The sequence below is a fragment of the Furipterus horrens genome, unplaced genomic scaffold (genome assembly GCF_987537825.1).
Source record: "Furipterus horrens unplaced genomic scaffold, mFurHor1.1.pri manual_scaffold_6, whole genome shotgun sequence".
Lineage (NCBI taxonomy): Eukaryota > Metazoa > Chordata > Mammalia > Chiroptera > Furipteridae > Furipterus > Furipterus horrens.
In genome coordinates, this window is record NW_028327176.1 from 54892489 (window position 1) to 54919968 (window position 27480).

The 27480-nt window shown below is 41.4% G+C and overlaps 1 protein-coding gene across 3 annotated transcripts in view; it reads left to right on the plus strand.

Moving 5' to 3' along the window:
- Window positions 1-27480, plus strand: part of TET3 (tet methylcytosine dioxygenase 3) — a 111325-nt gene that overhangs the window by 65402 nt on the left and 18443 nt on the right. For all 3 annotated transcript variants that reach the window (XM_090281526.1, XM_090281527.1, XM_090281528.1), the window contains 2 exons: window positions 15408-15498; window positions 21171-21264. In XM_090281526.1, the coding sequence (XP_090137652.1) occupies window positions 15408-15498; window positions 21171-21264 (185 nt within the window). The remainder of the gene's footprint in view (window positions 1-15407; window positions 15499-21170; window positions 21265-27480) is intronic.

Genomic DNA, 27480 nt, shown 5'->3' on the forward strand with positions numbered 1-27480 from the left:
CTGTTTACAGTCATGTAACATCTACTTCCTGCAGTTTTTATGAGAATGTATTTCTGCCCTTGCTTTCAATTTGAGATAAAGAGGAATGCCATCATTAAATTTTTTTTTTTTCTTTTTAACAGCAGTGGAATATTTGGACACCAGTATAAAGGTGGGGAAATCTGCCTCTGGGTGGGAGGGTATCAGAGAGACCTTCCTGGAGGAGGTGATGTCTGATCTGAGTTTTAAAGGATAAGTAGAAGTTTAATAAATCAGGGGGGAGAAGGTAGAGTGTTCCAGGGAAAGGGACCTAGAGATACGGAGATGAGAAAACATGGGGAAATACATACAAGTCATTCCACCGTGACCAGTGTGTTAGATGAAAGATTGGGAGTGGCCGAAGAGGAAAGTTTCGGGGTAAGCGGGGATGGTACCAAAGGCAGAGAAACCAGTTTGCAAGCTCAGGCGAAGTTCAGGCAAGAAATAATAGGTACCTGAACTAAAAAGGACATTGAGTAGGAGGGAGGAGTGGAGGGGGTGGATAAGAGAAAGAATAAGAAAAAGAATTAATTGGTTCAATGACCAGTTGGATTTGGGAGTAAGGAGGAAGAAGGAGTCACAGGTGCCTTTTGAGCTTCCAGGTTGGGTGACTGAGTGGGACGGTGGTGCCGTTCTCCAAGCTTTGAAATACTGGAAGGGAAGCAAGTTTGGGCATGCAGACTTTGAGGTGTCTGGAGGTGTATTTGTTGTTGGACCTGCGAATTGGAGATTCTTCAGCAAACTGATGGTAGTTGAAGTTTTAATTAGAGTCGTTTCACCAGGCTGAATATGTAGATGGAGAAGAGAGCTGGAAAAGCAGGATACTAACATGCAGGAGAGAGAATCTCAAACAGGAGGCTATGAAGGAGGTGCGCACGAGATGTGGAAAGAAATTGAGAGCGCAGGTTAGAGAACTAGCAGATAGTCTGGGAGGTTGAGAGGGCTGGCAGCACCAGTACTGAAGAGGGGTCAAGATTTAATGCTGGATTCTTCTGTCTTACATTGTTTATTATATGCATATGTGCAGTAGTCTTTTCCATTAAATCCATGTTCCTTAAAAGTAGGGACTGAATATTGTATTTCTAAGCATCCAGACTGGTGCTGAACATATGGTAAGTTCTCCTATATAGGGTGGGGCAAAAGTAGGTTTACAGTTGGGAGTGCAAGACACAGAATTTACTCTTGTATTATTATTTCTTAATTATTGTATTATTTTTCATACAAGCAACTGTAAATCTACTTTTGCCCCACCTTGTACTTTTTGGTTAACTGGTCAACTTTATTTTACCTCTATATTTAAACTCTACAAAGACATCACATTGGTTTAGGCATGATCCCCTTACCTTTAATCTTTGTCATCACTGAATATGCCCATCATTATAAAGGTATTTCTGCCTATTGTCTGCAGTCCGAGCATGCTACCCATGAACTTACAGGCCACTGATGTGAGATTTTAATTAAAAAAAAAAAAAGTTCATCTGGCACACCTGAACCAGGGTAGGACCCGACCCAATCACCTACCTTCCCTCTGTGTGGACTTGTGACTGCCAGGAGGTATTGTGCTAGCAATCATTGACCATCATGCAAGTAGAACCTAATTAGCCATATAAGCTTAAGCTTGGCTTTAAGTCTACTAATATTGCATGAGGAAACTTAGGCATTATATAGGATTGTTTTGAAAAAGAAGATAGCTGCAATAAAGCTTTTGTGTGATCTAGACACCTATGTATTAATTGTCTGCCAGTTATCAACTTCCTGATAGAGAAAAAATTTCTCAGCGTATATCTATATCTGGCATGAGGGTCCCCACTAGGAAGTGTGAATGCCCCATTCTCTGTGTAGAAAGAGGGAAAGGTGGAAAGTGGGATATACAGCTCCCAGTGCTGAGCAGCACAATAGTGGAGGCTCAGAGGGACCCCACAGCTGGGAGAGAGAGGCTGGAGACCACCCATCTAGAAGGCATGCTCTTTGGAAAATCAGGATTGCAGGCAGGCCCCCTTTTCCTCTTTGCTCCAGCTTCTGATGGGGATAAGGTGTGGGGAGAGGATGGTTGGCTAGAGAGATGGGAAACCGTATCCTAAGATCTAGCTTTGTAACCAAGGGCCAGCAGCACCAAACAAAGGCCACAGTGCAGAGAGAAATACTTGACAAAAATCCTGCAAACCGTAGGGCTTTATTTTAACTCGAGTTCTTATCAGAACGACCAGCTCATTCCCATATGAGGAAATAAACCAGAATCCTAACGTCAGGACAGAGTACAACCCAACCCTCAACACACTAACTTAGAGGTGTTGGCCTTGACAAACAGAAAGCATAGAGATGAAATTACCTAGTTGCAACTGTCCACAGCCAGTCCCAGTTCCTCCCACCCACCTCAGGCTGCTGAGCTTTTGAACTAATAATTGAAATGTCTATAACATCCAATTCTCTAGCTTAATTTCTAAGAGAAGAATTTGAGCAGTGTCCAGGTGGAGAGGAATGAGAAGATTCTACTCATTCTATTTCTGGGCAAATGAGTCTAGACCAGTGACTTTCCATTGGGGGCTATTTTACCTCTCTTCTCCTCAGAGGACACTGGACACTGAGAACATTTTTCACTGTCACAACCTGTGTGGTACTACTGGCATCTAGTGGATAGAGCTAGGGATGCGATTCAGCCTTCAACAGTGCACAGGACAGCCCCCATAATAAATTACCCAGTCCAAAATGTCAGGAGTGCTGAGCAGAAATCCTGACAATAAATTTCCTCCCTTGAAAGATTAGTTAATAAGCAAACAAACACAAAATCCAACATGCAACCCATTCAGATTCTGAGGGGAAAGTAGAGGGATTAATATAACATTTAAAATGAAGGTTTACATTAGAAAATAAGAGTGTGAACAACTTCTTTTATACCTTCAAAGAAGTAGAGTAGAATGTTCACAGGGAAGCCGGAAATGAATGATGGGGCGCTAGAATAAAGTTACACAGAAGTGACAAGAGGTATCAATTGAATTCCAGGAGAAGCATGCCATCATACGGAGCACTTGCAACTGTACAGAAGCTGCAAAAGGCAGAATCGGTTTTACAGAAATAGAAGATCAGTAAAAAGGAGAGATAGGCTTGAAAAAAGCACTCTAAAATAGGAAAAGAAAATAGAAATGAGCATCATTAGAGTGGAGATAAGGGAAGGATGCAGAGGGAACACCGCCACAGGTTCAGTCTGTAGGAATGTTGGGATCGTCCACTGGTTTCCAGCTAAGAGCATAGAACAAACCTTGAAACAAAGGCAAGAGTCAAAGAATAAAACTTTTCTAAAATGAAGAAAAAGTGACCAATAATGATCCTGATGAAGTTACTGAATTTCAAGAATGAAGCAGTCTGCCTACAAATAAATTAATCAAAAAATTAAGTTGATCACAATACTTAGTTTTTCAAACATTTTTCCTCTTTAAAAACATTCTTTTAATTGAAATACATATATAGGGAGATATGTAAATCTTAAGCGTACAGCTCAATATGGTTTTACAAAAAGCTCATGCTTGTGTAACCGCATCTAGATCAAGAAACTTTACCAGCCCCTCAGAGGTTCCCTCAGGCCCCTACCCAGTCACAGCACCTGACCCCCTCAAGCAAACTGTGGCTTGCAGACCAAATCTGGCCCACATTTGTGAGCTAAGGGCGAATTTTATGTTTTTAACTGGTTTTTAAAAATCAAAAGAAAAATACCTCAAGACTCGTGAAAATTATACAGAGTCCAAATTTCAGTGCCCATGAGTTTTAACGCAACACAGCCATGCTCATTTATTTACGCCTTCGCCACAGCTGCCTTTGCACTGTATCAGCAAAGATGAGTAGTTGCCACGGAGGCTGCAGTCCCTGCAGAGCCTTAACTGGTTGCCATCTGGCCCTTAACATGTAAAGTTTGCTGACCCCTGTCCTAAGGTAACTACTGTTGTTCAGTTTTGCCTGTCCTTGAACTCCGTATGTATGGAACCATATATATACATACTTTTTCATACTCTGTCTTCTTTTGTTCAATGTTGTATTTGTAGATTCAACTATGTGTATGTAGTGGTACCAGTAGTTTGTTCATTCTCAGTGAGAATGAACATATTTTATGTTCATTCTATTTTATTTTATGAATATCCCATCGTTTATCCATTAGATGGTTTATAGTCCTTTGGATTGTTCCCAATTTGGGGTTCTTATAAGTCGTGTTGATATAAGAGGTTCTTATAAACATCTCTTGGTACATGTATATATCCACTTACGTGTTTTATGTAGGGTATACCTAGGATGGAAATTGTATGTTCAGCTTTAGCAGGGACTGTCGACTTTCCAAAGTGGTTATAACAGTTGAAACTCCTGTCAGCAGTGCTCCCCACCCTCACCAGCAGGTGGTATGAACAGTCTCTCTGCCACTGTGGTAGGTGTATAATCCCATCTCATTGTGGCTTTAATTTTACATTTCCCTGATGACTAACAAGGTTCAGCAGCTTTTCATGTGTCCTCTCTTGTGGAGTACCTGTGCAAGCCGTTTGCCCATTTCTCTTTTGTATTTCTGTCTTTTTCTAACTGCTTGGTAACTGTTTTATATTTATTCTAGACAGGAGTTGTCTGTTGGATATATGTATTGCAGTTCTCAGAATATTGAGGTAAAAAGTTTGCCTTAAGAATTCTCTGCCCAATAAAGTTGATATTTACGTGTAAAGCCTTCATAAAAGCATTTCCAAATAAACGAGAACTCAGATTTTCTGGAGATGAATCAAATAAGTAACAGATTGGGGAAATTGTGGTGTGAAGGGACTGGCAGGGAACACTAAATGTATTCAAATATAAAGTAAATTTAAATAATGATGATAATTATTTTTTCCAAAACAAGAGGTAGTATGTTTATTACACTATAGTTGAAATAAATTTATTTTTATATTAAATCTCTTTTATAATAGAGAGGAAACAAACATGTTCATGAGGATACTAACAAAAAGCAGGAGGTAAAGTGAAGGAAGAGGTGGGAGAAATTGTAAGGGTGCTAACTTCTTTCTCTCCAAAAGTACCATTACCATCACTAAAAATATACTATAGACTTTTCAAATTACTAGGGGGAGGGGTCAAAAGAAAATACAAAATTTATAACGAAAGTTAGGAAAGAAAGAAAACAAGGAAATATAAATATGGAAAATAAAACGACAGAACACCATATATATATTACAATAATTAATGTTAAGTAGGGTAAACTCACTTATTAATTTTAAGATTAATAGTATTAAACAGCACCAAGAAGGTTAATAAACCTTATTTCACTATGGGAAAACAGAAACACATATTAGTCACTGATTGAGAGCATCATATATAATATATGCAGTATATGTTATGTGTGTGTGTGTGTATATATATTATATATATGTATATATATATAAGGATATGTATAAAAATTAGGATAATTAAATTTGTAAATGTGTATTAGTTTTATAACTAAGCATACTTGGTTGTAAGTCCAGTTTCTTCCCATAGAATATCTTCTCTGATACATATAATTTTATATATGTGTGTGTGTGTGTGTGTGTGTATGTATATATACACATATCCCTTTTCTTAATACATATATATTAGAGAAAGGGATGTAGTGAAAGGAAACAATACTTCTATAAGACTCCTTGGGCTGTCTTGTACACTGCTAAAAGGGAGAAAGTGATTGGTTTTGTTTGGCTCTTGGGGCTGTGTCTGCCCTTTGTGTTTTCAAGGCCTTCAGTTTCTGGGTTGGCTTGGTTTTGGATTTTCATACCTTTTCCCTAACTTCTGGGATGGAATTGCCAAGGTTTGGTTTGCATCTCCTTGAAAATTGTCCTTTCTCTGCCCTTAACTATGTAAATTTTGAGTTTTTCTGATTTGGGGCACAAGGTAGTCACCAAAAGCTACATTACGTTCTAGTTCCAGTGTAAGACCCTGCGGTTAATCCATTACTTCAACTTTTCTCAAGACAACAGACACTGGAATAGGGCCCAGAAGTTCTGGCATGTTCCCATGTTTTATTTTCTGTGTGCCGTGTGATATCTTAGCGCCTGTAAAAAGCTTTCAGACCACTACTTCCAACATACGCATTCTTGCGTTCTCTTTCCCCAACCCCCTCGTCTCCTCCCCGCTCCCGCTTCACATGCTTCCTCTGTAGTTCTCTGTCTCACTGTTCAAAATGGTGTCTGTTTGGAGTGAGTCATTTTTAATCCTCTAGTTGAGAATATTCATGAACTATTTAAGCATTGATAGGTTGAACTATACTAGGTACCTTATATCTCATCTAATAATCAACAATCCTAAATGTAACGTAGAGGCATTAGTTGACTGCATTGAGGATCATAAGGGTTGTAGTAACCTGACTACAGTCACACGATTTGTTTGGCAGAGTCTGGACAGCAGCTACCTATTGAGTTCATGTAATGCATCAGGCACTGCACTTAGACTTGAAAGACATGAGGATTAGAGGCTGGGAAGGTAACTCTTCACAGTTGCCCAGGTCTCTGCAAAATACATATTCATTCTGCTGTTCCATGTTAACAATTAAAATGAACTGTTATACGTGCTTTGATATTTTTGTTGTATGCAATGTGCTCTGGAAATCCAGAGGAAAAATGAACCTAAGAGGTCCAGTAGGATTTCACAGAAAAAGAGGCATTGAAAAAAGATGAGTTTTCCAAAGAGAGAAAGAAAGGAAGACACTTGTCAATGAAAAGACATATTTAAAGACACAGGGTTGTGGAAGGAGCTGTGGTGGCCGTTGCAGGATGTAAGGCTGTGGTGGCCATATGTGGAAATGCCTCCACGGGGCCTTGGGGACTGTGCTCTGGAATTTAGGTTCTGTCTTCTGTTTAGCATGGAGTCATCAGCAGGAAGTGACATGATTGGATTTCTGTTTGGGGGAGTATATACATGGTGCTGTTGGGTAGGATGACCTAGGAGGACTGAGACCAGCTAGGAGACTATGACAATAATTCAGGCAAGAGCCTGACCCAGGACCTTAGGGGGTGATGAAGAGCCTCCATGAGCAGAAGCCCTAAGTATTAGGCAACTTCCATCAATTTGGGCTGCACACACTATTGCCAGACTTGCTCTTACACTTATTGTTAGTGTGTGTAATGGCTTAATACACCTTCATGCTTACATGTGTGTGCATATATGCTGATGTATTTATGATTGTGTGTACACTCACTAGCATATTATACATGCTGTACCGAAACTTGCTTGTTTTCCCACTTAAAATACTTGGAAGTTATTTTTATCAGTAAATCTGGAGCCACCTGATTCCTTTTGATAACTCCTTAGTGTTTTATTATATGGATGTGCCGTAATGTTTTTATAACACAATGTATTATGATGGACATTTACATTTCTGATATTGTGTCATTACAAATGATGCATTGAGTATTCTTATATGTACATATTTTGCACATCTGAAAGTATATCCAGGTTCCTAGAAATAAATTCTTAAAAGGATTTGACTTCTTTGAAATTGCTGAGTCAAATGGATTGGGCAGTTGTACTTTTACTATGTTGCTAAATTACATTCCATACTCCCTGTTTTCCTATACCCTCACCAACACAAGGAGTTATCAGACTTTGATGGTAACTTATCTGAAAGGTAAAACTGGTACCTTTACATGTGTTAGAGCCATTTTCATTTCCTTTAAAAATGTTTTTTTGTTTTATTCATTTATTTCATTTAATTTATATATTACATTACCCTTTATATTTATTTATTTATTTAAATATTTATTTATTTTTAGAGAGAATTAAAGGAAGAAAGAGAGGGAGAGAAACATCAGTGTGTGGTTGCCTTTCATGCACCCCAAACTTGGGACCTGGCCTGCAACCCAGGCATGTCCCCTAACTGGGAATCGAACCAGTGACCCTTTGGTTCACAGGCCAGTGCTCAATCCACTGAGCCACACCAGCCAGGGCTCATTTCTGTTTTAAAGAACCATTTTTTATCTTATTTTCATTTTTCTGTTGTATTATTGACCTTATTTAGCTACAGGAGCTCTTGATATAGTAAGGAAATTACCCTTTTGTCTGGTGTGAGTTTCAGATATTTCTTCCCATTGTGGTATTTATCTTTTGGCTTGACTTTTGGTAGTAATTACTATAAAATTTTCTTTTTTTAAGTATATTTTATTGATTATGTTATTACAGTTGTCCCAGTTTGTCCCCCATTGCCTCCCTCAGACTGGTAGCCCCTTCCCTTCAGCAATCCCTGCCCCTTTAGTTCATGTCCATGGGCCATGCATGCAAGTTCTTTGGCTTCTCCCTTTTACTATTCTTAACATCCCCCTGTCTATTTTGTACATCCCAATTAATGCTTCATCCCTATACCTTTTCCTCCATTCCTACCCTTTCCCCTCCCAACTGATAACCCTTTATATGAGCTCCATATCTATGATTCTGATTCTGTTCTAGTTGTTTGCTTAGTTTATTTTTGTTTTTATTTTTTAGATTCAGTTGTGGACAGTTGTGAGTTTGCTGTCATTTTAATGCTCATAGTTTTGATCTTCTGTTTCTTAAATAAGTCCCTTTAGCATTTAATATAATAAGGGCTTGGTGATGATGAACTCCTTTAGCTTTATCTTGTCTGGGAAGCACTTTATCTGCCCTTCCATTCTAAATATAGCTTTGCTGGGTAGAGTAGTCTTGGTTGTAGGTCCTTGCTTTTCATCCCTTTGAATACTTCTTGCCAGTTCCTTCTTGCCTGCAAAGTTTCTTTTGAGAAATCTGCTGATAGTCTTATAGGCACCCGTTTGTTGGTAACTTTCTTCTTTTCTCTTGCTTCTTTTAAGATTCTCACTTTATCTTTAATGTTTGGCATTTTAATTATGATATGTCTTGGTGTAGTCATCTTTGGGTCCATCTTGTTTGGGACTCTCTGTGCTTCCTGGACTTGTATGTTTATTTCCTTCACCAAATTATGAAAGTTTTCTTTCACTATTTTTTCAGATAAGTTTTCAATTTCTTGCTCTTCCTCTTCTCCCTCTGGCATCCCTGTGATTCAGATGTTGGCACTTTTTAGATGTCCCAGAGTCTTATTCTCCTCTTGTTTTTTTGAATTCTTGTTTCTTCATTCTGTAGTGGTTGACTGTTTATGTCTTTCTTATGTCCCAATTAAGTGATTTGAACCCTGGCTTCTTTCCCTTCACTGTTAGTTTCCTGTGGATTTTTCTTTATTTCACTTAATGTAGCCTTCATTTCTTCCCTTATGCGTTTGCCATACTCACATGTCTTGGAGCATCCTTATCACCAGTGTTTTGAGCTCTGCACCTCACGGGTTGACTGTCTTCTTTCCACTTAGTTCTTTTTCTGGAGTTTTGATCTGTCCTTTCATTTGAATCATACTTCTTTGACTCTTCAATTTGACAGCCTCCCCATGTTTGCTTCTGTGTGTTAGGTAGAGCTGCTTTGATTCCCAGTCTTGGAGCACCTGTTATGTTGTAAAGGGCGGAGTCTTAGGTATTCATCAGTGCGGGGCGACCCGTTTCACTGCTTTGTGCCCCTGTATATGAGGGAGGGGTCAGAGGGGAATAATGCTGTCTGACTCAGCACTTGCCCCTTTTCCAGTCACTACACCCACTTCCAGTATACAACTGGCACCCTTCTAGCTCCTGCCCTTATGATGGTTCCCAGAGTGGCTGGCTGTGTGTACGTTTAAGGACAGTGGGGCGTCCTCTAAACAGACTCTGTTGAGAGATCAGCAGTTTTCTTCTGCCACCCCAACCAACGCTGGTTTTCACAGCCAGAAGCAACGAGGCTTTATTTTCCTGGCACTGGAACTGTCAGCTGTGTGGTCTAGCGTGGGGCTGGGATCGCTTCCCAGGTGTCCCTCCCAGTGTTTATCCACCACATATGAATGGGTGACTACTTGTTCCCCCCAGCCACAGCTGCTGCCTTGCTACCGCTGCCTCACCTCTGCCACACCGTGTCCTCTCCACCCTGCTCCTTGTCTCTGCCCCTCCTACCCATCTGGATAAATATGTCTTCTTAAATCCTTGGTGTCAGACTTCCGTACAATTCAATTTTCTGGCAGTTCTGGTTGCCCTTTGTTTTGAAATAGTTGTAATCCTTTTTATGGTTGTTTGAGCAGGCGAAATGTGTCTACCTATGTCTCCATCTTATATTAATTTTTTTTTGGTTAAATCTATCAGGGTATTTTTGTTGAATGTATGTGGCTTCTGAACTTCATGTTATACATCTCTATGTATACCACTTCATGATTATTTTTTTAAATCTTTTATTTCTTCCAGATATTTGAATAGTTTTATTTATTTATTTATTTATTTATTTTTTTAATGTAAACCTTTCAACCATTTGGAATTGTTTTGGGATAGGGTGTTAAGTATGGATCAGACTTTTCCCCCAGTTATCCCAAAACCATGCATTAAAAAATTGATCTTGCCTATTGACTTGAAATGCCATAAGATACCTTCTTATGTGTGGGTCTTATCTACCCAGCCACATGGTAGACTTTATCAGGGCTCAGTTGGTTATTATCCTGTTTTGTTGCCCCCATAAAGCTGAGCATTCTGTTCTGAACAGAATAGATACATAAATTCTTTTTACATTTAAAAAATAGTGAATTGCAATACTATATAGAAAAATACACAAAACACTCATACACTGTATAATGAAAATATATAAGATAAACACTTGTGTAACCACCACCTAGACCAAGAAGTAGACCATTTTTAGTTTCCCAGATGTCCCCTATATGCTTTTCTGAACACATTCCTCTCCCATCCTTCAGAGGTAATCGTTCTCTTAACTTGTGACAATGATCTCCTTGTTTTTCTTTAGCTAGAGGTTGAACCATATGAAATAGCCTTTTTTTTTTTTTTTTGGTAGGAAAAAAATTGTTGAATATCTGCAATTTTAGATGTCAGCCTAGTAATTTTACCACCTGTGGCTCTCTAAACAATATAGTTCAGTTGAGCCTGATTTTGAACATTATTTCAATGTAATCTTGCTTTATTTATTCTCTGCTGTTCTTCTTCCACTCACCATGGTGTAGTATTCACTGTGCTCCTGCAGGGTGTCAGTTCTCAGGCTGGATGTATGCCATTATATGACTCTGCTACATTGCATTTACCTGTGCCACTGTTACTGGGTTGTGTGTTGTTGCCATGTTTGACAACGGCAAATAATGTTGCTATGAAAATTCTTGTATATATTTCGATACATGTGGCCAAGATTTCACCTAGGACAGACAGGATCAGCAAGTTAGGACCCCCTGTGTAGTTTTTTGTTTTTGTCTTTTAAAAAATTTTTTAACTTTTTATTTTGAAATAACTTTACATTTATAGTAGAGTTATAAAGTTGGTAGAGAGAGTTCCTGTATTCTCTTTACCCAGCTTCCCCTAACATAAATGTCTTACACAATTATGGTACATTTAAAAACCTTTTTCCACTAATGTCTCTTTTCTGTTCTGAGACCCAGTGCAGGACACCACATTGCTTTTAGTTGTCATGCCTTCTTAGGCATGAAACAAACTTTCAACCTGTAGTACAGTATTTGTATAAAGTTTTTTAAAACCTATCCATGTAGTTATGTGAATCGGTAGTTGCCCCCTTTCTTAAAAGGTTTTAGGAAATTATACATAACATAAAATTAATCATTTTAAAGTGAATAATTCAATGGCATTTAGTACATTCACGATGTTGTGCAACCACCACCTGTCTAGTTCCAAAAAAGTTTTCATCACTCCAAAATAAAACCCATTAAGTAGTTACTTTCTGCTTCTCTCTCCTCCTGGCCTCTGGCAACCACCAATCTGCTTCCTGTTTCTATGAATTTACTTATTCTGGATATTTTATATGAATCGAATCATACAATATGTGATCTTTTATGTCTGGATTCTTTGACTTAGTATAATGTTTTTGAGGGTCAGCCACATTGTAGTATGAATCAGTACATCATTCCTTTCTTTTTAAAATTATAGTAAAATATATATCACATAAAATTTGCATTTTCACCATTTTTAATTGTACAGTGTAGTAGTGTTAATTCGTCGGTGGCGGCGGTGGCGGCGGCAGCGGCAGCCGTCCGTCTCGAGAGACGATGGTGTAGCTTCTTAAGAGTCTATCTGCACCGCCGAGAATGGCTGTGCAGTCCGACTCGGGAGTGACACGGTATCTGTCTCCTCCCGTGTTGAATCGACATCTTACGATGACGCTGGAGTGTCCTCTCCAGTGAAGCTGAAGCTACAGAGCCTGGGCAGGGTGATATGGAGGGTCTGCTGTTGCCCATGCAGCAGACCCCCCCTCTCTTCGCAGCTGAAGGGTCCAAGGGAAAGACGGAGTCAATACAGCTTGGCTTCAGGTGCGCCGCAGGAGTTGCCGGTGTTGACTACAACGTCAAACCGCCTTAGGGACTCCGGCTCCGGATTTTCTGTCGGGGTTTACTCCCTTAGCCTTTCCCCCGAAGAGGTATGCAGCAAGGCAGCGGAGGTTTTTGAAATCAGAGTTTTCCTTCTCTGATGTGCCCTGACTGGAAGATCGAACCAGCGACACTTAGCTCGCAGGCCGACGCTCAATCCACTGAGCCAAACCAGCCAGGGGGAAGTAGTGTTAATTACATTTACAATATTGTGCAGTAATCACCACTTTCTATTTCCAAAACCTTTTCATCACCCTAAACAGAAACTCTGCATCCATTAAGTAATAACTCCATTTCTCCAATCCTCCCAGGCCTGATAATCTCTATAATTTTTATCTCAAAAAATGTGCCTATTCTAGATAATTCATATAAGTGGAATCATGCAATATTTGTCCTTCTGCGTCTGACTTATTTCACTTAGCCTAATATTTTCAAGGTTCATCTATGTTGTAACAGGTGCCAGACTTGATATTTTTTGGGGGGTAGACTAACATTGCATGGCTGGACCACATTTTATTTGTTTGTTGCTGGGCACTTGTGTTGTTTTCACCTTTGGCTCTTATAAATAATGCTGCTATGAACATGAGCATACAAGTACTGTTGAGTCCTAGTTTTCAGTCCATTTGTGTGGATACCTGGAATGGAGTTGTTCGCCGACCCCTGGTCTATAATATGTATGATGATAAATTAAGTCCCAGTGTAGTTGGACCACAGTCTTGACAACACATGGTTTTATTATATTTTTAAAATTTTGCCAATTTTGCTTATATGTAATGGTATTTCATTCAATTTGTATTTCCTGATTTCTTTTAAGTATATTTTATTGATTATGTTGTTACAGTAGTTCCAAGTTTTTTCCCCTTTTCTCCCCTCTGCCCAGTACCCCACTTCCCTCCAGCAATCCCACCCCACTTAGTTCATGTCCATGGGTCATGCATATAAGTTCTTTGGCTTCACCCTTTCCTATATTATTCTTAACTTCCCCCTGTCTATTTTGTACCAACTGATTATGCTTCTTAATCCCTGCACCATATCCCCATTTCTTCCTCTCCCCCCTCCCAGCTGATAAGCCTCCAAATGATCCCCATGCCTATGATTCTGTTCCTATTCTGGTTTGCTTAGTTGGATTTTGTTTTTATTTTTTAGATTCAGATAGTTGGATTTTGTCTTTATTTTTTAGATTCAGATGTTGATAGTTGTGAGTTTGTTGTAATTTTAGTGTTCATAGTTTTGATCTTCCTTTTCTTAAATAAGTCCCTTTACCATTTCATATAATAAGGGCTTGGTGATGATGAACTCCTTTTGCTTTACGTTGTCTGGGAACCACTTTCTCTGCCCTTCCATTCTAAATGATAGCTTTGCTGGGTAGAGTAATCTTGGTTGGAGGTTCTTGTTTTTCATCACATTCAAAACTTCTTGCCAATCTCTTCTTGCCTGCAAATTTTCTTTTGAGAAATCAGCTGATAATCTTACTGGCACTTCTTTGTAGGTAACTCCCTGCTTTTCTCTTGCTGCTTTTAAGATTCTCTCTTTAGCTTGAAACTTTAGCATTTTAATATGATGTGTCTTGGTGTGATCCTCCTTGGGTCTAGCTTGTTTGGGACTCTCTGTGCTTCCTAGACTTGTCTGTCTATTTCCTTCACCAAATTATGGAAGCTTTCCATCGTTATTTTTTCACATAAGCTTTCAATTTCTTGCTCTTCCTCTTCTCCTTATGGCACCCCTATGATTTGGATGTTGGCACGTTTAAAGTTGTCCCAGAGGTTCCTAAGCCTCTCCTCATTTTTTTCCATTCTTGTTTCCTCATTCTGTATTGGTTGACTGTTTTTTTCTTCCTTATGTTTCAAATCATTGATTTGAACCCCAGTGTCCTTCCCCTCACCATTGATTTTGTGTGAATCTTCCTTCATTTCATTTACCATAGGCTTCACTTCTTTCCTTATGCGTTTGCTGTACTCAAGCATATCTGTCAACCCTGTGAGCATCTCTATCACCAGTGTTTTGAGCTCTGCATCTGTTAGGTTGTCTGTCTCTTCGTCTGTTAGGATGGCTGTCTCCTCATCGCTTTGTTTTCCCACTGGAACCTCGATGCATTCCCCATTTGGGGCCATACTTCTCTGTCTACGCATCTTGACAGGCTCCTGTGTTTGTTTACTTCTGTGTCTTAGGCAGAGCAGTTGCACCTGTTATGTTGTAAGGGGCAGAGCCTTAGGTATTCATCAGTATGGATGACCCAGTTCACCACGTTATGGCACATTATGTGAGGGAGCAGTCTGAGAGGGAATAATACCGCTTGCTCAGCACTCACCCCCTTTTCCACTTTCGTATGAGACTGGCACCTCTCTAGCTGTTGCCCTGGCCATTGTTCCCAGAGTGGGTGGGTCTGCAGATGTTCTGGGACTTTGGGGACCCTTTAAACAAATGGACTCTGCTGAGAGACCTGCAGTTTTTTCCTCCGCCCCAGCCCCACTGGTTTGCACAGTCAGAAGCAATGAGACTTTATTTTCCCCAGTGCTGGGACCGTGAGCTGTGCGGTCTGGTCTGGTGCTGGGAGTGCTCCCCAGGTGTCCCTCCCTACTTTTTAAAACGTGTGGCTGCACTTTCTGCTGGCCTGCTACTGCCGTACCGCATCCTGTCTGCCCTGGCTCCACCCCTCCTACCTGTCTGGATGAGTATTTCTTCTTTATATCTTTGCTTGTTGGACTTCCATGCAGCTTGATTTTCTGGAACTTCTGGTTGTCTCTAGTTTTGCGGTAGTTGTATTCCTTCTTAGTTGTGGAGGGAGACACAGCATGTCTGTCTAGGTCTCCATCTTGGGCGGAAGTCCCCTGTATTTCCTGATTTCTAATGGGGTTGAACACATTGTCACATGTTTATAAGCCATTTGAATTTTCTGTTTTATACTGCGCCCATTAATTTTCCTATTGGTTTGCCTTTCCAAATGAATGTTGATGAATTGCCTTCTCCAATTAATGTTTCCTCTGTATTTCTGCAGAACAAATAGTGGAGAAAGATGAAGGTCCGTATTACACTCACCTGGGATCTGGCCCCACCGTAGCCTCTATCCGGGAACTCATGGAGGAGCGGTGAGTGATGCACAGATGTTCAAGGAGAAATGGACAAGTTGTTATTAGAACAGGGATTTTAAACACCTCTCGTTCTTACTGCCTTGTACCTGACAACATACAGAAAGAAATATTAATATTCAGACTGTTGAATGTGGGATTCTTACTCCTGTTGTTTCTGGGGTTCTTTCAATCTGTAGGTCTGCCAAATGTGGTTAAATGGTTATATATCCTATAGAGTTTCTCATGGTGTGAATTTTGTTGCTAGATTTCCTGTAGTATGTTTAACATGTCTTCTGCCCTACATCCTATAAATTGGTAGTTAGATCTAAAGGCTTGATCAGAATCAGATTTTTTTTTCTTTTTTTAGTTTGAGCTGAACACTTGATAAGAATCAGATTGTTTTTCCTTTCTTTTTTTTTCAAAACTACTTTATAGGTGATATTTTGTACTTCATCTGGGAGGATTGCATTGTCTCATCTTTGGCCAGTGGTTGCCTCCTGAATCCTTTTTACATGACCCTAGGAATCTATACTAGCTTCTTGATTTCTCATGACACAGTGTTCTGGGCTCACATTGTACACTTATCCAAGAAGTCCTGGTTCCTTTTATTATGGGAAAAAGCATTTAGAAAACAGACTCTGGGTGCTGGGCATGCTGATTGCCATTGGGTCGCTCATTGTTTCTAGACCATTTAAGTAGAAAGAGCGAAAATGTGTGTGTAGGTTTTTTATTTTTGTTATTATTTAGTGATTAAATACATTGTGAGTTTATATTGACACTTTAATTCAAACTCAATTTACTTAATAGCTCTCTTTTGGTTTTTTAAAGCAGTTTGTATGATAGAGATTTTAAAACCTGTATATATGTCCACAGCAGCTATTAAATGCTATGAATTCCAGTATATGGAGAGGTAAAATAGCTCAGTGGCTGAGAGCACATGGACACTGAAGCTAAACTAAGGTCCAGTCAGTCCTGGTCTACCCACTTACTGCTGAGCCACTCAGATTCTCTGTGACTCAGTTTTCTTATCTGCAAAATGGAGTGATAGAAGTGCACACATTATAGGAGAGTTGTGAGGATAAACTGAATTGATTATGTGTAAAACACTTAGTGTTTACTAGTATCTACTACATAGAGAGTGTCTACCTCATATACCCGTGTAATGACTGCATTATTTTATAATAAGCATTAGTATTTTAATAGTAAAGGCAAAGATTATATAGACATAAACATGTTTGTTCATACATGTGTGGAAGGCTGAGTGGCTCCAAGTTTCCACGAATTTGGGAACCAGATTTTGTCTGACTGGGGGAATCAGACTAACCCTTTCATTAATGTAGCAGGAAACATGATTTTTAACTGAATAACTCAGAGCACCCCTGAATGAATAAAAGGTAAGGTGGATGGAAGACAGGGATCTGCTGTAATCACTCTTCATTCTCCTGTACCATCTGGAAACATGTGTATTCAAAGTAGCCCATCAGAAAAACAGTTGATCAAAGACCCAGTCTGTACATTCAAGCCTGGTTGAAGGGGCACCTCTGAGTCAATGAGAATGCAACATATTTAAAACAGGGTGTGTGTTGTACGTGCATGCCTGGGTGTTGCAGTTCCAAGGTTGGGAGGGGCATCATTTTGGCCATTGATTTTTGTTAGGGATTCTCACTAATATTTGCAGATTGAGGGCTGTTGGGGAGTCAAATGTATGATCTGGGATACTGTGTGTGTGTGTGTGTGTGTGTGTGTGTGTGTTTCTTGGTCACAGTTTTATGAGATATCTAGATAGCTGTCTAAATAACTTCTAGTTATAGAAGACTATGTTTTTAAACAAGGATGAAGAGATAATAATAAAGTTGAGGTTTCATCTCTCTCTTCCTCATTGCTTTAAAAATAATAGCCAAATATAGATTCTTCAGAAACTGAATCAAGGAAGGAGTTTCTCTCAAGACCAGGAATACTTGTGTTTTTCCTCAGTGACTGATCTATTTTTACCTTGAGGAACTTGTAAATCATGTAACAGATTGCGTTTGCATCTTTGTTGGCTGCTTGTAAGCTTAGAGCCAGATTTGTGTACCCCCCGTTAGGAGGAATGTAATTTTTCTTCTTCAGCCAATGAGAGCCTATTCAGGTTCACTCCTGATCCCTTTTGACGTGACCCTAAGGAGTCTCCATTAGCTTCCTTGATTTCTTATATGATGAAATGTTGCAGGTTCATCTCAAAATACACCCAAGACCCTACTGTTTGCCTTTTGTGTACCAACATCATGTCTCTCTGTTTCCACTTTTTCTCTGATTCCATCACCTGCCATTTTTATCATAGACATGTCTTTAAGTTCCTTTTGGAACAAGAAGGGGAATGAACAATTGATGAAAAGAACCCGGCTGGGCGTCTAGTTTGTGAGTGATTCAGGCTGTCTCTTTCCCTAGACCTGCCCCTTCCAATGCAGGACCACTCCACTCTCAGGAGTTGGCTAAAGGCAGGAGGGGAAGCAAACAAATCAAGGAGACACTGGTGCTTTTAGCTTACCTGGGAAAGATTTGGAGAAAGGAAGAGTAGTTGAAACGGAATCCTAAAATATCATCCCAATTTATTAGGTGTTCCATCCCTCCTGGTGACCCACCTCCTCATTGACACTTTTAATTAGAATCAGTTGTTCTAAGGCATATCTGAGAATGATGTGCTGCTCAGAGCCATGTGGCCTCTAGCTGGAAGAGGATTCTCTGCCTATGAGGAGTGCATTAAAAGTTCATTCTAGACATGAAGAACCAGCACTGTTCCTCTGAGTGTTGGGGAGCTGGTCTCATTACTGTTTGATAGAGGTAAACCCAAAGAAGCACCACTTTAGATCAGTGGTTCTCAAACGTGAGTGTGCTTCAGTCTCCTGGAGGGCTTGTGACGGCACAGATTATGGGCCCACAGCCCCGAGTCTGTGACCTAGCCGGTCTGGGGGTGACCTGGAGTGTGCACTCCTCCCAGGTTTCTAGGTGACGCTGGCCCTGTCACCACCCTTGAAGAACCACTGGCTAGGATGATTAGGTTACCCTTGCGGATAAGGTATCAGTCCATTCTTGCAGACTTAGTTTAGGGTCTAGGAATTCATCTGTGTTCTAAAAGAGATTCTTAATGATAGGCCAGAAAGTAAGACATTTAAGAAAAAAGAAATCTTGAGTTGGCTGGTTGTCTTTAAACACTGAGTTCTGGTTTAACAAGCAATGTCTAGCTGATCATTCAGGGCTTGGCCCTTTTATTTGCTCTGGAATATGAAGTTCACTGCAGGAAGCTTTTCTCTCAAGGGTGGGATGGTGGTGAAGGTCCTACTCAGGAAGCCCGAGTCAGTGTCCTCAGCTCACCCTCCTGTGGGGAACACGATATCCTGTCCGTTCAAGTGAAAGCGGTGCAGTCACCTCCGGCTGTTCTTCCCACAGCAACGCCAGCACTCACAAAGTGCCCAGCCTCTGCCCTCATGGGCCACTTCCTGATAAATCTTGTAGAATTGCATGTTTTCCGGGACCCAGACAAAAGCAGCACTATCTGGTCTTGTCCCCTTGAGCCAAACCATGCTGTGGAAACTCCCAGGGTGCTGTCTGCAAGCACATTCTATACGGGACTCACACAGCCTTAGAATTTTAATGTGCTAATTATCAGAAACAGTTTGCACCTCTTCACTGAGACCTTGAGTGAAACAGAGAACTCGGAGAAACCTTAGATCAGCATTTAAAAAATATTAGTTCTCTTTTCCAATTACAAAAATAAAACATTTCTACAAGAGGCCTTTTCAAAGAAGTTTAGAGTGAATAAAGCTCTGTAGCAATTCACCTTCGCAGAAGAAACTTTAAGAAAAACCGTGCTTACCTTTAAATTTTTTGTAAGCATTTACAAAGATCTACATATGGTTATAAAGAAATTTTGAACCAAATGGGATCAGTCACCTCTACCCACTGTTTGCAACTGCTTTCCTCCCCCTTAATTTCATCCATGTCAGTACATGTAATTCTGTCGAATCCTTTTAGATGGCTACATGTTTTTCATTTATGAAAATGTATTATATTTTATTTAGCCAGTCCTATGCTGGACACTTAAGTCGTTTCTGATTTTTCTGTTATTGATGCAACAATGCATATCTTGTTCCTAAATCTTGGTGTATTTACACAGTTATTTCAGGTAGAGATTTCCAGAAGTGGAGTGAGAGAGAGCATTTGTGTAACTGTATACGTATGCTAACATGTATAACTGTAATAGCTATGATAACATTACCCTCTATTAAATAGTCTATTAAAATAATATGCTGAGACCAAATTGGATTCACTCTAGAAATCCAAGGATAGTTTATCTTTAGAAAGTCTGTTAAAATAGCATATCATGTTAATTGACCAATTGAGAAAAATCATTCACTTATCTGTCTCCTTAGATGCTAAAAATGTATTTGATAAAAGTCATCAATTTTTTAACATTAAAAAAAATGTATTACATTTATTGGGGTGACCCTGGTTAATAAAGTTAGTCAATTCTTGATTAAAAATCCTTAGAACAGGAGACCCTTTCAAAGTAACTATCCCAAAGTCAGTGAGCTTCATGCTCAGTGATGAGTAGTTGGGAACATTTCCGGTTAAGTCAGGAAGTAAGCCAAGATGCCTGGTAGTACTTTGGCAGCGCTGGTCAGTACAGAGACAAGAGGCTGAAATAGAGGCATAAAGAGTTAAAAAGGGGGAGGTGGCAAACGACCATTATTCGCAGGTGATCTGGTACTGTACATGAAAGTAAAAAGCTATTAAAAATAAGATAGTTCAGTAAGATGACTGTTTATGTTACTAAGAATAATTAATGTCTGTTGGACTCTTCCCTCATGCCAAGAACTTCAAAGCACTTTAAATAATGCACTCCATGTGGATTACTTCATTTGATCTTTTTTCCAAGGCTAGGAGGAAGAAATCGTTTTTATCTCCATTTTACAGATGAGGAAACTGAGGCTTGGAAAAGTTCAGTCATTTGGCTACAGTCCTTGTCCACTGGGCTGGACTTTAAGCATCATTACCCCCAGGTAGTTGTGTGGCCTTGAGCAGGCCACTTCAGCTCTGGGGGCTGTAGTTTCATCACCCAGAAGTACTTTGGTTAATTATCTGATCTCAGGATCCCTGGGTGTGTGCACATGTCTGTGGGCCAGGGCAGAAGTATGGTGTGGGAACCAGATGTGTTTGCTATCCAATGGAATCTCGGAGCCAGTTTGTGCTTTGTAGGGTCACTTCTCCCTGGCCTCAGCTGCCCTTATCATGTTCAAATGTCAGCTGGGGATGGTTGAAAGAGAACAATAAGGATTTCCCCATCTATTTTCTTTATTTAATTGAATTTATAAGTAGCTCCCAGGGTGACTCAGCTAACAGGACTAGACATAAATGCTTGTGTTTGGCCTTTGATTTGACCACCTTCCTGGAGGCTCAGAGGCAATAAACAGGGACATTCTGCTGGACTTCTCCCTGGGGCAGAGTTGGGCCAGATGGACCAGAGGCCCCAAGAACCGGGAAGTGGCCACTGTGCCCCAGAAGCTCTTAGCACAGAATAAACATTTACACTTTTCTCTTTCTTCTCTGTTGCCCCCACAGTAACTAGAAACCCACTGAGGCTTGCCTTCTTACTGTAAGTTGCTCTCCTTTGGGTCCCTCTGAGCGAAGGGTGCTTCTGTCTCCCTCTCCAGGTATGGAGAGAAGGGGAAAGCCATCCGAATCGAGAAGGTCATCTACACCGGGAAGGAGGGGAAGAGCTCACGCGGCTGCCCCATCGCGAAGTGGGTGAGTGTTGTGGCTCTGCAGCCTGGGCTGTGCCTCACTCTCCAGGGCTGGGCTGTGTGGAGGGAGCAGACACATTCCCTGTCTAGGGAACCTTGGAGCTGGCCTCTGGTGCTTAGTTAGGGTCCTTTTCCCCTAGTCTCAGCTATTTGACCTCCTTTTGCTTAAATGCCAGCCCCTGGCATCTTAGGCGGGCCCTGGAACTACTCAAGTCATTATGCCCAGCTCATACTGTCCTCGTGTTTGAGGCCAGAGAAGACCTCTAACTGAAGTCTGGGCCCCACTGTGGCCAACTGCAGAGAGACTCCACTGCACGCTCTGTGTGCCCAGAGTTTCTGATGTTTTTGTCTCCTATCTGGAAAGGGCTAGGTTAGGCAGGGTCAGGGACAGCCTTGCCCCTGCCTTGCTTTTGAACCAGTTTCTTATAGGGCATCCTAGGTGTCTCAGCAGGGAGCTGGCAGTGACTCAGACCCCAATTTCACCCAAACAGTTTTCTGACCTTCTACGTCCAGTCCACAAAGAGATTTCTAGAACCACTGCAGCATGAACAGCAGCAGCAGCAAGGTCATTGGGTGGCTGTGCTGGGCACACGGAAGGGGGACATGCAGAGAAAATGGAAAGAAAACTCTGTCCCTATGTTCCAGCGGCTTATGATGTCGAGACACACAAAATAACATCACAGAGGCATGAATAATCATGTTTTCACATGGAGAGGCAGACTTGGTGCTGCAGGGTTCAGGGGCAGGGACATGAGTGACGAGAGGAATGTCAGGCCAGGCCTCCCAGAGAATGTGGACGTGCATGGGGTTGTGAGTACAGGGCCATATCAAACGGGCAGAAGAGAGAGCAGAAGCATTCCTGGTGAGGAGAGTCATGTGGGCTAAGACAGAAAGGCAGAGTGAACGCACACATGGCTCACTCAGAGTGAGGTACAGTGGTAAATGACCTTTGTCAGCCTGTGTCTATCTGTGCACATGCCTGTTCTTATCTGGTATCTAACCCATGCCTTCACACCTTTGTATTTAATGAAGGTTCAAAGAAGGAACTCATGGCCCAGCAATGGGTTTTGTTTAGCATGTAAGGTTTCCTTTAAAATTTTGAAGGAAATTCTGACACATGCCACAACAGGGATGAACCTTGAACACATTATGCTAAATGAAATAAGCCAGTCATAAAAGGACAAATATTATATGATTCCACTTACATGAGTCCCCAAAGTAGTCAAATTCATGGGGAGAGAAGGTAGGAGCAGTTACCAGGGGCTGCATTTGGGGGACAGTGGAAAGTTCGTGTTTAACGATACAGAGTTTGTTTTGGAAGCTGGAAAAGTTCTGGAGATGGAAAAGTTCTGGAGATGGAAAAATTCTGGTGATGGTTGCACAACGATGTGAATGTACTTAGTGCCTCTGAACTGTACACTTAAAAAGAGCTAAAATGGTAAATTTTATGTCAGGTATATTTTACCACAATAAAAGAAATTGAATTTTGTGCTCACATATTTTTAAGGGGAGATTACAAGTAATAATCTGAATTTCTATTTTCTTCTTGCAAAATTGCAAGAGATAGCTACATTAGGCTGGAATTTCCTGTAAGCAGCAGTTGATGAAGAGGACTTGTTTCTTCCTTTTGAAGATGCAAGTGCTTTTCACTGTACTGTGGTCCACGCCACTCCCTAGTCTCACAGCAGGCCTGTCACCTGCCTGGATACCCCTTTGACACTGACATACTCGTGACCAAGTTTGTCCCCAGCTCTGATGTCTCCTATCCCCCAAACCCCTCTCTTGGGCCTACTGGAAACAGGCACTTGGGTGTTGCAAAGGGCCTCAGTCCTGCATGTTCCCGTTAACAACACTGACCAGTGACACAACCAGTAAACACGACTACTCACGCGTTTACAGCACAAAATGTGGAAGTCACTTAAGACTTTTCCCTGTCCCTCAATTCCTATATTCAGGTCGTCCCCAAATCACCTTTCTCCTAAATATCTCAGAATTCATTTCTTTTCCTATTTCATTCCCCACTGACCTAGTTCAGGACTTTGTGCTTGTGTCATGTCTGGTCTTTCAGCCATCTGCCCCCCCCATTCTATAGCATGAAGCCATTTACATAAGTAAGCCCCCTGCTTATAGTCCTTAGAACCCCCTACTTGAGTCCTTGTCCCTCAGTCTGCCGCTGAGAGCCCTTCCCAATTTCCCCCCTTCATCCACACCATCTTACCTAGTTACAGAATTACACGGGATCATTCTCCAGCTCCCAGGACCCTATGCCTTGTGAGCCAGCCCAGTGTTTGAGGAGTGAGGGGAGAACCTGGGGGGGGAAATGGCCAGATCCTGAGAAGCAGAGCAGCATAGGGTCAAGGCCCTTGCTTTTGAATCAGCAGCTTGATTGAGGTATAACTCATATACTACTGAGCCATTTAAAGTACATAATTCAGTGGGTTTTGGTTTATTACAGTACTAATTTTTTAATTGTATTAAAATAGATAGAACATAAAATTTGCCATTTTTGCCATTTATTTTTTCTAAGTATATTTTATTGCCCTGGCCATTGTTCCCAGAGTGGGTGGGTCCGCGGACGTTCTAGGACTGTGGGGGCCCTTTAAACAAATGGACTCTGCTGAGAGACTGGTAGTTTCTGCCTCCACCCCAACCCCCACTGGTTTGCACAGTCAGAAGCAATGAGGCTTTATTATCCTCGGTGCTGGAACTGTGAGTTGTGCTGGCTGGTCTGGTGCTGGGAGCACTCCCCAGGTTTCCCTCTCCTCTCAACTTTTTAAAATGTTTGACTGTGCTTTCTGCTGGCCTCCTGCTGCCGCCACCACACCCCGTCCTTTCTGCCCTAGGTCTGCCCCTCCTACCTGGTCTGGATGAGTATTTCTTTTTTATATCTTTCTTTGTTGGACTTCCACACAGCTCGATATTCTGGAACTTCTGGTTGTCTCTAGTTTTGAGGTAGTTGTATTCCTTCTTAGGTGTGGAGTGAGACACAGTGTGTCTGTCTAGGTATCCATCTTGGCCGGAAGTTGATCCATTTTTGCCATTTTTAAGTATACAGTTCAATGACATCAAGTGCATGCACATTGTGATGCAACTATCACCACAATCTAGTTCCAAAACTTTTCCATTGTCCCATACTGAAACTCTGTCCATTAAACAAGTACTCCCCTTTTTCCTGCCAAGATGAGGTATAGGTAGACATTCTTTGCCTTCGTGCACAATCATAAGGGTTACAACTGCCACAAAACAAAATAAAAAAACAACCAGAACTGCTAGAAAATCTAACTATGTAAGTCCAACAGACAAAGATATAAAGTAGTAATACTCATCCAGATGGGTAGGAAGGGCAGAGCCAGGGACCTGGGGCAGAGAGGACACGGTGTGGTGGCATAGGTGGTAGTGGCAAGGCAGCGGCTGCATCCTGTGATGGAACAAGTGATCACACATAATAAAAGCTGGGAGGGACAGCTGGAGAGCAATCCCAGCGCCAGGACAGACGGCACAGCTCACAGTTCTAGCACCAGGAAAATAAAAGCCTCATTGCTCCTGGCTGTGAAAACCAGTGGAGGTTGGGGTGACAGTAGGAACTGCCTGTCTCTCAGGAGAGTCTGTTTAGAGGGACCCATGGTCCCAGAACATCCACAAGCCTACCCACTCTGAAACCATCACCAGGACAACAGCTAGTGGGGCTCCAGTTGCATACAGGAAGCAAGGGAAGTGACTGGAAAAGGAGCAAGTGTCAAGCAGGCAGCACTGTTCCCTCTCTGACCCCTTCCCCACACTCAGCACCACAAAACAGTGAAGTGGGTCACCCAGCACTGACAAGTACCTAAGGCTCCACCACTTACAATGTAACAGGTGCAGCAGCTCTAACTAAGACACAAGGACAAACACAGGAGGCTGTCAAGCAGAGGAGACAAAGAAGTATGGCCCAAAAGAGGGAGCAGATCAAGGCTCCAGAGGGAGAACTAAGTGATGAGGAAGTAGCCAACTTAATAGACACAGAGTTCAAAATACTGGTGATAACAATGCTCACAGAAATGATTGAGTACAGTAAATGCATAAGGGAAGAAGTGAAGGCTACACTGAGTGAAATTAAGGCAAATCCACATGAAACAAATAGTGAAGGGAAGGAAGCTAGGGTTCAAATCAACATATTACAACATAAGGAAGAAATAAACAGTCAGCCAATACAGAATGAAGAAACAAGAATTGAAAAAAAGTGAGGAGAGGCTTAGGAACCTCTAAAACAACTTTAAACATACCAGCATCCAAATCATAGGGATATCAGATGGAGAAGAGGAAGAGCAAGAAATTGAAAACTTATTTGAAAAAATAACGAAGGAAAACTCCCCAGATTGGGTGAAGGAAATAGACATACAAATCCAGGAAGCACAGAGAGTCCCAAACAAGTTGGATGTAAAGAGGACTACACCAAGACACATCATAATTAAAATGCCAAAGGTGAAAGATAAAGAGAGAATCTTAAAAGCAGCAAGAAACAAAAAGAGAATTGCCTACAAAGGAGTTCCCATAAGACAGTCAGCTGATTTCTCAAAAGAAGCTTTGCAGGCAAGAAGAGGCTGGCAAGAAGTATTCAATGTGATGAAAAGCAAGGACCTAGAACCTAGATTGACTCTACCCAGCAAAGCTATCATGTAGAATGGAAGGGCAGATAAAGTGCTTCCAAGACAAGGTAAAGCTAAAGGAGTTCATCATCACCAAGCCCTTATTGTATGAAATGTTAAAGGGACTTACTTAAGAAAAAGGAAAAGATCAAAACGATGAACATTAAAATGACAACAGACTCACAGCTATCAACAAATGAATCTAAAAAACAAAACCAAACTAAGCAAACAGCTAGAACAGGAACAGAGCCATAGATATGGAGCTCATATGGAGGATTATCAACAGGGAGGGGGAAGAGTGAAAGTAGGAGAGGAAGTTGCAGAGATCAAGAAGCATAATTGGAACTTCTAGCCAAGATGGAGGCCTAGACTGACACACTCTGTCTCCCTCCACAACTAAGAAGGGATACATCTACCTCAAAACCAGAAATAACCAGAAGTTCCAGAAAATAAAGCTACATGGAAGTCCAATGTATGAAGTTATAAGGAAGTGGTGCTCATCAGGACAGGTAAGAGGGGTAAAGCCGGGACAGAGAGGTCAAGCTGTGACAGCTACGGTGACAGCAGTGGGACAGCGGTAAGCACAGACACCCGTATTTAAAAAGAGGTGAGAAACACGTGGGGAGCACGCCCAGCTGCAGACCAGACCCATCAGCTCGCAATTCCAATGCTGGGAAGGCAGACCTCCCCGTTGCCTCAGACTGTGAAGGCCGGAGGGGGTGGGGACAGAGAAGGAAGCTCCTGGTCTCTCAGCGGAGAGTAAATGGCAAGAATCCTTCTTGGACCCCTGCCCTCCCACAAAACACCACAGCATGGTGAGAAGGGTTGCCAGGTAGTGACAAGTGTATGGGACTCTGCCCACTATTGCGTAGGAGGTGTGACAGCCCCGCCCAGGAAGCAAAGGTAAACATAAAACTGTCAGGATGGCATAGATCATGATAGAGATCCCAATCACGCAGCTGACCAGCCAGCAAATCTCTGATCTAACGGATCAGCAGGTAGGAAATTTTTCGGAGGCACATTTCAGAGCTCTGGTTATAAGAAAGCTTACAGACCTGACAGCAGATCTTAAACAAGACAGGGAAGGAACGAAGTCTAGTCCTGCTGAAATGAATGAAAACACATATGAAACAAGTGGTGAGGAAAAGAAAACCAGGGATCAAATCAACAAATCGGAACATAGGGAAGGAACAAACAGTCAACCAGTGCAGAAAGAGGAAACAAAAAGTGAGGAAAATGAGGAGAGGCTCAGAAACCTATGGGATAGCTGTAAGCGGGCCAACATCCGCTTCACCAGAAGGTGAAAAAGAACTAGAAATTGAAAAATTATGTGAAAAAATAATGAAGCAGAACTTCCCTAACTTGGGGAAGGAAATAGACTTACAGGTCCAGGAAGAACAGAGAGTTCCAAAATAACTGGACCCAGGGAGAACCACACCAAGACACATTATCATCAAAATGTCAAAAATTAAGGATAAAGAGAGAATCTTAAAAGCAGCAAGAGAGAAGAGAATTACATACAAAGGGGTCCCAATAAGACTGTCAGCTGATTTCTCAAAAGAAACACTGCAGGCAAGAAGGGACTGGCAAGAAAT